Source organism: Solanum dulcamara, chromosome 4 (genome assembly GCF_947179165.1).
Source record: "Solanum dulcamara chromosome 4, daSolDulc1.2, whole genome shotgun sequence".
NCBI classification, from domain to species: Eukaryota; Viridiplantae; Streptophyta; class Magnoliopsida; order Solanales; family Solanaceae; genus Solanum; species Solanum dulcamara.
Window position 1 is genome coordinate 21268470 of NC_077240.1, and position 13373 is coordinate 21281842.

The 13373-nt window shown below is 35.1% G+C and overlaps 1 protein-coding gene across 2 annotated transcripts in view; it reads left to right on the forward strand.

The window, feature by feature from the left end:
* The window catches only part of LOC129886895 (callose synthase 2), a 45556-nt gene that overhangs the window by 20948 nt on the left and 11235 nt on the right, over nucleotides 1-13373 (forward strand). Inside the window, exons 1-18 of one of the 2 annotated variants that reach the window (XM_055961785.1) lie at nucleotides 572-1136; nucleotides 1367-1600; nucleotides 2224-2324; nucleotides 3086-3207; nucleotides 3305-3398; nucleotides 3596-3706; nucleotides 3803-3919; nucleotides 4026-4118; nucleotides 4204-4295; nucleotides 5368-5494; nucleotides 6160-6297; nucleotides 6388-6461; nucleotides 6535-6619; nucleotides 8951-9073; nucleotides 9184-9301; nucleotides 10463-10797; nucleotides 10930-10982; nucleotides 11084-11144. In XM_055961785.1, the coding sequence (XP_055817760.1) occupies nucleotides 1414-1600; nucleotides 2224-2324; nucleotides 3086-3207; nucleotides 3305-3398; nucleotides 3596-3706; nucleotides 3803-3919; nucleotides 4026-4118; nucleotides 4204-4295; nucleotides 5368-5494; nucleotides 6160-6297; nucleotides 6388-6461; nucleotides 6535-6619; nucleotides 8951-9073; nucleotides 9184-9301; nucleotides 10463-10797; nucleotides 10930-10982; nucleotides 11084-11144 (2031 nt within the window). In that variant the 5' untranslated portion in view covers nucleotides 572-1136; nucleotides 1367-1413. Of the gene's footprint in view, nucleotides 1-571; nucleotides 1137-1366; nucleotides 1601-2223; nucleotides 2325-3085; nucleotides 3208-3304; nucleotides 3399-3595; nucleotides 3707-3802; nucleotides 3920-4025; nucleotides 4119-4203; nucleotides 4296-5367; nucleotides 5495-6159; nucleotides 6298-6387; nucleotides 6462-6534; nucleotides 6620-8950; nucleotides 9074-9183; nucleotides 9302-10462; nucleotides 10798-10929; nucleotides 10983-11083; nucleotides 11145-13373 lie in introns of those variants that run through there. The other variant, XM_055961787.1, reaches the window with a different exon arrangement.

The following is a 13373-nucleotide window of genomic DNA, read 5'->3' on the forward strand; positions in this document are numbered from 1 at the left end:
CACGACATTGACTTTACCAAACACAAAATAATTGCTAGACTCATCCTAAAGACTTCTAGAGTTCTATTTAACTGGTTGAGTGATTATGCTTTGATTATTGGAGATGTGGGGTCTGATTTGGTTACTGGACATAATGATGGGTTGGCATGACAGAAATTGTATTTAAGTTTGGCTTAATAAATAGCTAGTCTCTCAAATTTGTTATGATATTTTATTTAAATATTTTCTAATAAAATATTTTTAATTCAAATTTTGAAAAAGTTTTTTCGCATGTTTTTGACTATGTACGATATATTAACACATCGTTAGAATTCCGGCTCCAAAAGTAAGATAATAAATTAAAGAGCATTTTCTTTTTAGTAAATTTAAATTACTTAAGGCTAGTACTTAAAAGACAAAAAGAAAAAATATGCCCACCGGAACTATGTTACTGTACAAATATGTCCGACCAAAGGACCTCTCAATGTCATATACTGCCTTTTTGTTTTTAACCCGCGTTGATATTTTCGTTTTTTCATATTACGCTGTATCAGTTAGGCTGCTCTTATCTTGTAAGTGAATATCACCCCTTTCTTTCATATGTGTCACTGTCTTTCTCTGCCCTTAACACTCACCACATAAAGTAATTACTTCTGTACAAACATCCTTGTTATCTATTGGTCCTCTGCAAACAAGAGTTGCAACAATTTCATTTCTTGGTACCAGGGCTAGTCACTTTCCTCCTTAGCTTATAATCCGGTCAATTTTTTACACCCTTTGCTGGAAAGTGCTCTGTTCTTTGTCATGTTTGGTTAAACGTTCAAGAAAGTAAAAGAAAAAAGTTTTTTTTAAGCCAGTGCGGGTATCGGATTAAAGTTAAAGTAGTATTCTTTTTGTTGTTTTGATTACAAAAAAGGTTCACTTTTTTATGATATTCAAGAAGTTAGCAAAGGGTTTTGAGAGTTTCTTGAAGTTTGATTTATGATCAAGGAGGAAACGGGGAATTCTGTTGTTTCGCGTTCTTGAGTTTGGTCTTTCCTTTCTTGCTCTGCCGATTGCTTGGAAATTTGAGAGAAAGGAGAATTATGGAAAGGGAAGTAATCATGGTGACTCTGTGAAGTTGCTGTGGTTTATCAAGAACCAGCAGTGAAGTGTAGGTAAGATAGTTTTGTATGTTTACTGATTTTCCTTTTCTTTTGAAATTTGATTTTTCTCTCGTTTCTTGAATGTCAAAATATGTAATCAATGAGGTGGCTTTGTTCTCATTCTAAGTTTTTTCAGTAATGGATAAGGGGTTTCTATGTTATGGATGGGGTCACTATTTTTTTGTAGTGTAGGGTTGGTTGCTGCTCAGCATAGTCTTTTTTTTCAATATCTTTTTTGACAGGCAAAGTTAGAGGAAGCTGCAATTGAACTTTGAGGGCTCAAAGAAAAATGGCTTACCAGAGAAAGGGATCTGATCTGCAACCGCAGAGGCGTATTCTGCGGACGCAGACTGTTGGTAATTTAGGGGAGTCAATGATAGACAGTGAGGTAGTGCCATCATCTTTAAGTGAAATTGCACCCATTCTTCGTGTCGCCAATGAGGTCGAGCCCAGCAACCCCAGGGTAGCTTATCTATGTAAGTGATACCTGTCAACTTTTGGTGCTGAAGCACATGATCTTGGATTTTGCTCATATTTATTTATCACATATATGTGTCAAAATTTTTGTTTCCAAAATATGTTAGAACTTGGAATGCAGTTTGAAATGTATATATGGCAGTGCCGACTATAGAAACTTGAGTCAATGGGAGGTTTACTGCATTGTATTTTTACAAATATATGCTGTCTTTCCGCTCTGTTCCTTTTATGAACAACTGGAAGAACTGTGGTAGAGGTGACAAGTGGGTTGAACAACTTGTTTTAATATACTAAGATAAAGTTGTTCTCGTGGGCTTAAAAAGGAAGTCAGGAATACCTCTTTGCCTATACTATAATATAGTTGAAGCTAATTATCATGAGAAATACTGGATTACTCCATTTCCTGGATGCATGATTAGCTGAATGGTCAAGCTAATAGTTAGTTATCTTCTTTGTTCAATCAACATAACTCTGCTGTGCAGTAATTAGCATCTTTAGGATGTCTTTACCCTCCAATGCAACCAAAGTTCCACTTTCCTTTGCTTTTAGTAGTGGTGGAGGAAATGATGCCCTGCAGATTGCGCAACTATCTGATGCAGTTTGTCTCCTGCAATCAAATCAGGTCGATTCTATGCCTTTGAAAAAGCTCACCGGTTAGATCCAACATCAAGTGGACGTGGAGTTCGCCAGTTCAAAACGTCCCTTCTTCAACGGTTAGAAAAGGTAAACTGTTTTATACCACCACTATTGTTATGCTTGTCATGGTATGTAATATGGTGATGTTTCAATTCAATATTTTTTGTGTGCTGGCATTAGTCAATCATGTTGCTGTGATTTAGATTTCTGTGCAGCTTTATTCTTATACTATATGGAGGGAATAAGTGGAGAGATAGCAGTCTCCATATGTAAAGTCAGTAGCATATAAGCTATTAATAGAACCATAACTTGCACGCTTTGGTTGTGCACACAGAATGGAGTAATCTTTCTTGGCTTTTCCAGATGATCAAGAAAACATTATTCCATGTGAGGTATTTAATCTAGTTGCGTTCAGTAGGTACAACACCTTAAACATAAGGTATAGTTGAAGGAATTGGTAGATTAAGAGAAGATTGAGAAGAGGTGACAATGAGGAAGAAGAGATTTTCAAAGCCATGAGAAGCTGCAAGTGTTTAGCCTAGGGTTACTCAAGACAAATACTTAATCTTGAAACTGTCTCCAATCTGATTCAATGGGGTGATCATTGGACAACTGCTCATGCTATCATCCAAACTTCAGTCTTAGTCATGAACAATTGGATTGTCCACTAAAATCTTTGATCCAGAATTTTTGGTGTTTATTTGCCTTCTGTTCATTAGATCCTACCAGCATATGCAACTTAGTACCCTGTTAGTACCCTATTTTCTCTGTGCTTCCATCAGTTTTAGGGGGTTCTAAAATATCAATGTGTACATTGAGGAACTTTGTTTATTTTCACTTTTTTGCAGGAAAATGAAACGACCCTAGCTGGAAGGACAAAAAGTGATGCTCGTGAAATGCAGAGTTTCTACCAGCATTACTATAGGAAGTATATTCAGGCTTTGCAGAATGCTGCTGATAAAGCTGATCGGTATATTCTAGGCATACTGAGACTGCCTACTTTACTTTGCTGTTAGATTTTCTTCATGCTGATTTTTTTGGCCGTTCCTCTTTGTGCTTTCTTTTAGTGCACGACTCACAAAAGCATACCAAACAGCTGCTGTTCTTTTTGAGGTCTTGAAAGCTGTTAACCTGACAGAAGAGGTAGAAGTGGCTGACGAGGTAGGGTAGCATTTGCAAATATGTTTTTCCAATCTATTCAAGTTGCTATAGGTATTGGAGCTCCCAAATAACCTCTTTTGCCAATGTGAGATATTGTTGTTAGAAGCAGATGTGTTGTGGATCAGATGTTAGTGTATAGGCTGAGCTCTTTGTCTACCATCGGCTTATCCTCTATTTTATATGCATTTCACATGTAGATTTTGGAAGCTCATACAAAGGTTGCCGAGAAGACTGAGATACTAGTTCCGTATAATATACTTCCACTTGACCCTGATAGTTCAAATCAAGCAATTATGAGTTATCCTGAGGTTGAGTTCTAGTCCCTTTTCGTGCTTTCTAGACTATACTTTGATGATGTTTCTATCATATGCTTCTTTTTTTTTTTTTTTTTACATTTTTCATAGATTCAAGCTACTGTCACTGCTCTTCGCAATACAAGAGGTCTTCCATGGCCAAAAACCCATAAGAAGAAAGTTGATGAAGATATCCTGGACTGGCTTCAAACTATGTTTGGTTTTCAGGTACAGTTTTCTACGATATTCTGGGAACACACATCAGATGATTTATGTAAATATTATGAGCTTCTGTGTTTCACAATGTTATTTTGTTATTGGAATTGACAAGCAGAAAGATAATGTGGCGAATCAGAGGGAGCATCTGATTCTGTTGTTGGCAAATGTTCATATCCGACAATTTCCAAAGCTTGATCAACAACCAAAGGTTATTCTTTGTCATCTATTTCATCTAGCACTTTTTATCTTTTTGTTTTTGTTTCTGACGTTGACATCTACATCAATCTCACTAGCTGGATGACCTGGCACTTACTGATGTTATGAAGAAACTTTTCAAAAACTACAAAAAATGGTGCAAGTATCTTGGTCGCAAGAGCAGTCTTTGGTGAGTTAATCTCCCTTTTTATCAATCAGTTGATATTGAGTTGTTTACTAGTACTGGCAGCTTTGTTAATTGATAGCCATGCAGTTGCAAGCTAAGTTGCTCGGATTACTAGTATTGGCAGTTTTGTTAATTGATAGCCATGCAGTTGCAAGCTAAGTTGCTCGGACTCTTCACTTTCGGTGCCGCACGCGTGTGCGTGGGTGTGGGATCCGTACCAGATTTGGTCAACCAATTTTGGGTACTTTGACCAAAATTGACTGAGAAATTCGGGACAAATACCTACCTATATTGCCGTAGTATAAAAAAAGGCTAAGGTGAAACTATGGAAAATGGAAAATCTTGTATAGAGTAATTTCTCTATCTGTCGTTTACTTTTATCTACTTCTGTTATTCTCCTCTTGATCAACATTTTCTCTTCGGAGTACCTTGTAAGTTTTCCACATAATGTCTCATAGTCATAATTTGACATATAACTCTATTTTTAGATATTTGAATTATTTTTAGCTGAATTCCCGTACGGCTGCACCCGTATCTGTATCCCCGAATAATAAAATTTAGATTATGAAAAATCTGACCTTTAGATCCACACCAGTACTGGACACTTGCACCCAAGTTCGAGCAACTTAGGTTGTAAGTATTATCGCCTACTGGCATGCTGTTATGGACAGTGGTATAGTTGGGATCTTACGTAGGTTGGACAATTCTAATTGCAATCAATTAACACTAGTTATTAAAGGAAAGTGAAAAAGGCATGAAAAGGTAATAAAAAGCCAAGTGGAGATGGTCAACTGTAGGAGACAACCCAAACTTTGGTGTTTAATTGATGGGAAAGAGAACAAAGTAAGATCAATTTTTTTCTTGTAAAGACTATTGTAATACCAAATTTATTGGGAGTTCACTTTGTAATATACCTTAATGTATACTTTTCTTTCTGATGGAATCTGAATTTCTTTTATCATTCCACTCTCAATTGAGACTGGTATGACAAATATCCTCCAAACCATAGCTCTGCCTATTTTTGAATTTTATTCAGTCTATTAGTTTCACTAATTTTACCAGTTTTTGCTTGCAGGCTGCCAACTATCCAGCAAGAAGTGCAACAGCGGAAATTACTATACATGGGTCTTTATCTTCTTATATGGGGAGAAGCTGCAAATTTAAGATTCATGCCTGAGTGCCTATGCTATATTTATCATCATGTATGGAGTAATTGTTTGTATCTTTTAAGTGTTTGTCTGTACCTGATTGTGTCAGTTTATGTTATTTTGTTTTTAGGTTCTTGAACTTGATTGGTCTGTTACATCATGTTATTACTTCTCTGAGACATTGAATCATAATTTCGTTTGGATCATCTGTCACAAATATCTAATTGATCAACATCTCTTACTCAATAGAATATCCACGGTTGTGAAGTGTATAATAAAAAGAGATTGAGTTACTCATTTAATTTTAAAAAGTGAGCATTTTGAGGACTGACACTCGTATCATTATTGAGGCATTTGAATGTTCAAAAAATTCAAAATTGTGATTTGTGTCAGTTTACTTATTTTTAAAAAGTGTTTTTAGGTGAAAGTTAATAGTGATTCTTACAAAATACGTATTTAACCCTTATATCAATATTGTATACATATCGTTATAACTTAAAGAGGATCATCGGACTTGGAATCAGTCGTCATATGTTTATCTTTCATGTCAAAAGACTTCTCCATGGGTGCAGTTTCCGTTCTTTCTTAGAAGATTTCAAGGTGTTATTTATGAAACTGACTTCATATTTCTTATGTTGTTTTCAGACCTGTTTATCCTATCTGCTGCTTTTACATTTTAGGTTTTCCAGTACATTTACTAGTTGCAAATCTTGATTCAGATGGCATTTGAACTTTACGGTATGCTGGCCGGAAGTGTTAGTCCCATGACAGGCGAAACCATAAAACCTGCTTATGGTGGTGCAGATGAAGCTTTCTTGAGGAAAGTAGTGACTCCCATCTATAACACTATAGCGAAGGTATTTTCCCTGCACTGCAGTACAAAACACAAGATTTCTTCTTTTGAGATGCACCTTTATTTTATTTTACTTTTCTGCCTGAACAAACAGGAAGCTAAAAGGAGCAAAGAAAAGTCAAAACATTCTCAGTGGAGAAACTATGATGATTTAAATGAGTATTTCTGGTATGTTCTGTTACTTTATCTGAATCTCCATTCTCTTTTGTAATGTACACTGATGATTTGCATGACATTGCAGGTCAGTCAATTGCTTCAGGCTGGGCTGGCCAATGCGTGCCGATGCTGATTTCTTCCATCTTCCTCCCGAAGAACTACCGGCTGATGTAAGTAATATCACCTATTATTTTGTCCTTCATTGTGCTTTCCAGTTTCCTTGCAAGAGCTCCTACTGGTGGGCATATGATGATTTTCTCACACACAAAAAATCTTCCTATTTTGGTTTGCAAGCTATTGCATAGGAGCGGGGTTTTTACCTTGTGCACACCCAAAAGGTAGCGGCTGCGGGTTTCCCTTGTCATCAAAAAAAAAAAATCTTCCTATTTTATGTACTTTTAGCTGTTGTAACTGTTAAAAATGTTTTCGTAGTGAAATTGTATTTTGCCAAAGACAGAAACCAACTCACCAACAAAAGGTTGGTACATGTTCTGTTTCAACCTTGTCTATCTCCACTTAACTCACCAACAATCATCAGCTAGATACTTATCACCTGGTGTTTCCATTCCTCATATAACACTCTCCACCAATATCATATATTGTTGACATGTCCCACCTGTTGATTTTCTATCACATTGGATTTTCCTTAATGTTTCCATAGCGAATAACTTCTACTAAATCGTGTGAGAACAAATTGTGAATCTAAAGTTAAGCATAATTTTGGCAAATATGCTCAGACATTATAATCACTGTAGATAAAGTTTATAACATGAAATTGCTAGAGAAAAAATGCACAAATTGATCTAGTCAACATGAATATAGGGGAGATGATAGATATTATCTTTGATATTTCAAACCTAAAGAAGGGGGCACATTAGAACATCTGGAAATCCAGGGAATGTGTGATATTAAGCCCTTCACTTATGTCTTTGAAAATGTTATGGTTCTGGTCTGTTATGAATATCTTTGAGGTTATATAGAACGGGCCTGTTGTTGTCACGTAAAGCGCCTGGAGTTCCAATGTCCTTGAAAACAATGACCTCAAGTCAGACCTTATATGTAATAGTAACCCTTTCAAAGTTCGTCTTTTTGGTCTAGTGCCAATTGAATTTGCTGTTTCCTCTATTGCATATCTATTAGGACTAGAGACCGACTGACAATGGGTAAATAACTGATATAAAACTATTACTGGGGAGGTGATCGAGAAGATGATAGCTTCGATGATGGCTTTGTGCCCGACAGTAGGCTGTAAAGATAAATCATCACCTAGAACAAAAAAGAGAAAGAAGTTGCTAATTTCACCACAGACGTACAGATGACCAGACTAGATTTTATTCGTGCCTGTGGTTTTATTCTTGCTGACTTATAGTAAAGAGAAAGATGTGCTTAAAAAAGGATAATACTAGGTACAAATAATTATATCTTCTTTATTCATGATAAACTGTAAAGGTATTATTTGTATTCATGATTCATGAAATATAAACCAATGCCACCTTATGTGAAGATAGCTAGACAATAAGGAGCTGGCTATTCATTCAGATACTACATTCGAGAAGGTCTTTCTTGAAAGCTGGTTATGATGATAGAGGAAAACCCTTCAACAACATTAAGTATGTATTCGGGGGAAGTTTCAGTGCTTAAGTATAAATTTTGTGTAATTTTAGGCATAAGATTAAGGTATCAAACCCGTCATACTGTTGAATGCGGTCCTGTAAACTAGATGAACCCATAGAGTATCAATGAGCTATCAAACATAAAATTAACTAAATTATTTAGAGGTGGTACATGAGCTTTTCTCTAACATAATATTTTGGTCATCTATGAGGAAGTTTAGATGATAAATATGCATGACCATCTACACCTATGTTTGGCAAATATATGCTTCTTGTTCTTTATGTGGGAGAACATTTGAACAGTTGTTTTCGTTATTGACTTGGTTATGGTAATGGAATTTGTCATGATTTCAGTTTTGACATGATAGAATTTCACTACTTTCCATTTGCTATTTTCCCAGTGTTTCACTGTTGAGAGTTCATGCATAATTTCCTTAATTACGATCTTTTGTAATATTGAGTGTTGTTGAACAGTCCCACATCGAACTTTTATGAGATGGGTGGTCTCTTTATATGGCTTGGACAATCCTCACCTCTTGAGCTAGCTTTTGGGGTTGAGTTAGGTCCAACATCCATTTGTTTACATGGTATTAGAGCATGATCTATCCCAATTCTCTTTTCTCGATGTCGGTCCCCATATTAAAAATTGCCCAAGCTCCCGATGTCCAGCCTAGGCGTGAAGGTGTGTGTGTTGAAGAGTCCCACATCGGGCTCTTATGGGGTGTTGTTTTTACACGATTGGGACAATCCTTACCTCTTGAGCAAACTTTTGGGGTTGGGTTAGGCCCAAGATCCATTTCTTTTCAAGTGTTAAATGACGCTATTTGAAACAACTAATCTGTTACAAGCAAGTGTTGCACATTTAATATAGATGTTGATCAACTTCAGGCAAATGAAGCAATTAAAAGGAACCATTGGATGGGGAAAATCAATTTTGTTGAGACACGCTCATTTTGGCACATCTTTAGGAGTTTTGATAGGATGTGGGGATTTTTTATATTATGCTTACAGGTTAGTCTCTCTTTTTCCTTTGTTTTAATGTTTTTTATTTCTTTTCTTTTCTCAATATTTGTATGACATGTTGAGTGTCTTGTGATGCTGATTTACCTTGTTTACTGAAGGCAATGATCATTATTGCATGGAATGGATCTGGCCAACTGGGTTCTATTTTTGAAGGAGATGTGTTCAAGAGAATGATGAGCATTTTCATAACAGCTGCCATACTGAAGCTTGCTCAAGGTGAGGGTTTATTTTTTGATGCAGACTGGCTAGATTATAATCCAATATCCTTTTTGCTGTAGTTAGTTTTCTCGTTTCTTACTATGTGGCTTCTGACAATGTGAAAGTAAATCACTTGGAGGGCATTCAATGAAAGTTGTATGATCCTGTCAATATGAAATGTCATATCTCATGGTGTGGGAAGTACTCAACTAGTGTTTGTTTTCAACGGTCTTGATGAATATTGTTAAATGAAAAGTTTCTCAAGATCAGTTACATTGAGAAGGTCCCCACTGTTTTGTGATAAAGAAATTGCTCCAACTTGTTTAAACCAATTGTATAACGGTGAGGCTTTTTTATTCGTAGCACTTTCCCGTGTTTGAGATCAATGGTTAACACTCGAGATGACTTATCAAAGAGCTTATAAGAAGATTGGAACCTAAAATGAACATGCAATAAGAGAGGCTTGAGGTCATCAGAGGTAGAATTGAAATTTTGAGTTTATGGGTTATGAATTCTAGAAAATGCAGTTAACTGGGTTCTGGATATTTTTTTATGCATACTAAGTATATTTTTTAAACTTAATGAGTTTGAGCCAAAACTATAGGGTTTTGCCTAACCTATAGACATAGCTCTGGCTCCCCCCTGGATGTCATCATGCTGAGGGATTAAAAATGAGTAATATAACTAGTTCCTATGCTACTGAATTTGAGTGTCCACCAATTATTTGTCACATTGTTTCTCTACTGCATGTACTGTTGGAACTTTTTAGTTTTCGCTAATAGCTAATATCAACAATCAATTATTGATCACGTTGGTTAAATATAATTTAACTGGTCATGGACTTTGTTATTCCTAACTAATAACTTAAATAAACTAGTGACATTTTAGTGATGTCTACATCTGTCCTGATTTTCTTCGGATTGCTTATGAGGAAAACACATGTCTGGTTGGGAGTTCATTGGCTTGAGTGTCTAAGATATCCCCCTTTTTTAAAAAATTTCTGGATAAGTTTCTGAAGAAGAACTTGGAGACGTGCTTTAAGTTTTGCAACGGATGAGAAGCGTCTAGGGATTTTATTGTGAACTAAGTCGTACTATTCATATATTTTGTCTTTCTATGTTTTAGAAAAATCATTATAACTATGATTATTTTGTTGGCAATGATACCTTGTGTATGCAGCGGTTCTGGATATAATCATGAGCTGGAAATCGAGACACAGCATGTCATTCTATGTCAAGCTAAGATATGTGTTTAAAGCTGTTGCAGCAGCAGCATGGGTGGTAGTGTTGCCAGTAACTTATGCATATAGCTGGAAAAATCCTCCAGAGTTTGCACAGACTATTAAAAACTGGTTTGGCAATGGTTCAAGTTCGCCTTCTCTATTCATCATAGCAGTTCTTTTTTATCTGTCACCAAATATGCTATCTGCATTGCTGTTTGTGTTCCCTTTCATTCGCCGTTATCTTGAGAGGTCAGATTACAAGATTGTGAGTTTGGTAATGTGGTGGTCCCAGGTATGCAAACATCTTTCTTATATTAGCTTGTGATTCAGTCTATTTCCAGCTTTTGAGTTCCCTTCTTTGGATATATTCCCTTTCTTTTGGGTGGTCTTTGATCTCATACTTCTAATATGATCTTTATTACAGCCTCGGCTTTATGTTGGAAGAGGCATGCATGAGGATGCATTTTCTCTGTTCAAGTAAGCTACTGCCTTGAAATATTATATAGAAACCACTTTCATTTAGTTCTGCTATTCTCTATGTTTGATTATAATATTGATTGTAATGCTGTTCTTTCCAGATACACACTATTTTGGGTTCTCCTCCTGGCTGCAAAATTGGCATTCAGTTTTTACGTCGAGGTGCTTCCCTCATTTCTATTCTGTCATTATGCTCGTTTGACTGCTCTTAACGGAATTCCTATTTTTGCTACTATTTGCTTTGATAGCAAAATATCATAGAGAACACATTTGTAGATGGCAAAATTGCAAGTATTTAGTTATTAGAGGTAGTGTATTTTTAATCTTTTGGAAGTGGTGCAAATATACCTACTTCAACATTTACGTGAAAAAATAGTACCTAATTTTTAACAGTGTGTCAACTTTTGGATGAAAAAAAAAACATGCATCTTGAACATGACCTATATGTTAGCCTTAGAAAATCTAAAAAAATTCATTTATTATCCGTTCTTGTGTTATATATTTCCTTAGAAGTACTAATCATCAGTTTTTATTCTAAAATTTATGATAAAACTCATTCCTTCTTTTTTTGCGTTTTTATATGTAAAAGTAAAATTCTATCTCAATGAATTCAAGGGCTCTTTAATTTTAATTAAATTTTAAATACTCATAAAAAAATCTCACGCCTGTAAAACTTTTATGTGCTATTTAACACATGGTATAGCAAAATAGGAAAAGAAAAATCCACCACGAGTAGCAGTTTTATTTCTGTATGTCATGTTGAGCTTCTTTTTGTCCAGCAAATTCCAGTACTTTTTGTCTTAAAAAGCCACAGAAGTTCTATAAAAATGAGATTGTCTTTTGTCTCTTGGGTATTAGAATAAAAGATATTTTAAATAATTGAGATAAAATTTTATTTTACATAAAACTACCAAAAGGCAATAAATATATCTTACTGTAGTTATTGTTATAATTTATTTATTTTTAACAAAGTAGTATTATATTAAGAGAATATGTATGTATATTAGAGGTTTGACGTCAACTAATGAGTTCCATTCCCCAAAAAATAATTTAATAAATAAGTGTAAACGAGCTTTGAGCCATTAAAAATGCTAATAAAATGAGTAATGAGCAATAGACATGATCTTTTTCATCCAAAAGTTAGCATTCAGAGATTTCTGGATTACTCATACAATCTTTGAATCCTGAAGTTAACTGGTTGTGTTTCAATTTAAGATATTTACACTTAGATAATCTTTATGATCCTTCAGCAAGCATGCAATTTCAGTAAACTTTAAATCCAGTCAACTTAGTGTTTAATCAATTTAATTAAATTGTAAATATTTGTACAATTTTTAGCCAATATCAACTTTTAATAATTAAGCTATTTAAAATAGTCGAAGTTGATGACCAGGAAGTATAGGGGTGTGCGTAATTTGGTATATACCGAATTATCGAATTGAAACCAAAAATTCCGATCTTATGTATGGTATTTGGTTTTAGTTTCATTTTGGTACGGTATTCGATAGTTAGAAAAAGAAATACTGTAATACCAATACCGTACCGAAATACATACTACATTACACAATGAACATGTTTAGGTTATAAGATAAATGTAAACGGCCTAAAATTTTACTTTATCAGTAGGATTATCCTCTACCTTTTCCACCTATTCTTGGCTACTTACTTACCTTTACCACTGTTTTTTTTGTACCTACTTACCTTTCCGGTTTTCCCACCTTTAAGCTTTAGAAATCAGAAATTCCACTTTCCCACCTATATTTATTTCAGAACTGATGGTAGTCTAAGTTCAAAATTTCATACATGATCATGCATGTCTTTCCTTGAACTCACTAAAAGGGCAGCCCGGTGCACTAAACCTCCTGCTTTCCTTTAACCCACTCTTTAGAAAAATTAGAAGTTCCAAAAGGCACTATTTGATCTAGTGATTTGTCCGCGACAAAAAAAGAAAGTCACATTTCTCTATCTAAGCAGAACAAACTGAGTTATCGAACCGAATAAACCTAAATCCAAAGGAAAAAACAGGACATACCAAATTCAATTGCATATGGTATTGGTATAGCATTTTAAGAAACCGAATACCGAACCAAAATGCCTAAAAACCGTACCAAACGACTGATGAACACCCCTGCTGGGAAGAGACTTATATTTTTATTTGTCGTAGGCTCTCTTTAGTTTGAAAATGGTCAATTTCTTTGTTGGAAACTAAAATTTAGGAAGACAACTGTAATATGAACTGTACTTCAACCACACATTCTCTTTTTAGATTGTTTCTAGTTGTATTTCCATGTGATAATTTACGTGGAAAGAAACATAAGGTACTCGTATGAATTGATCAGAAACTTGAATATCTTGTCATCTTGTCCAAGGTCATTTTTTTTATCTTTTCAT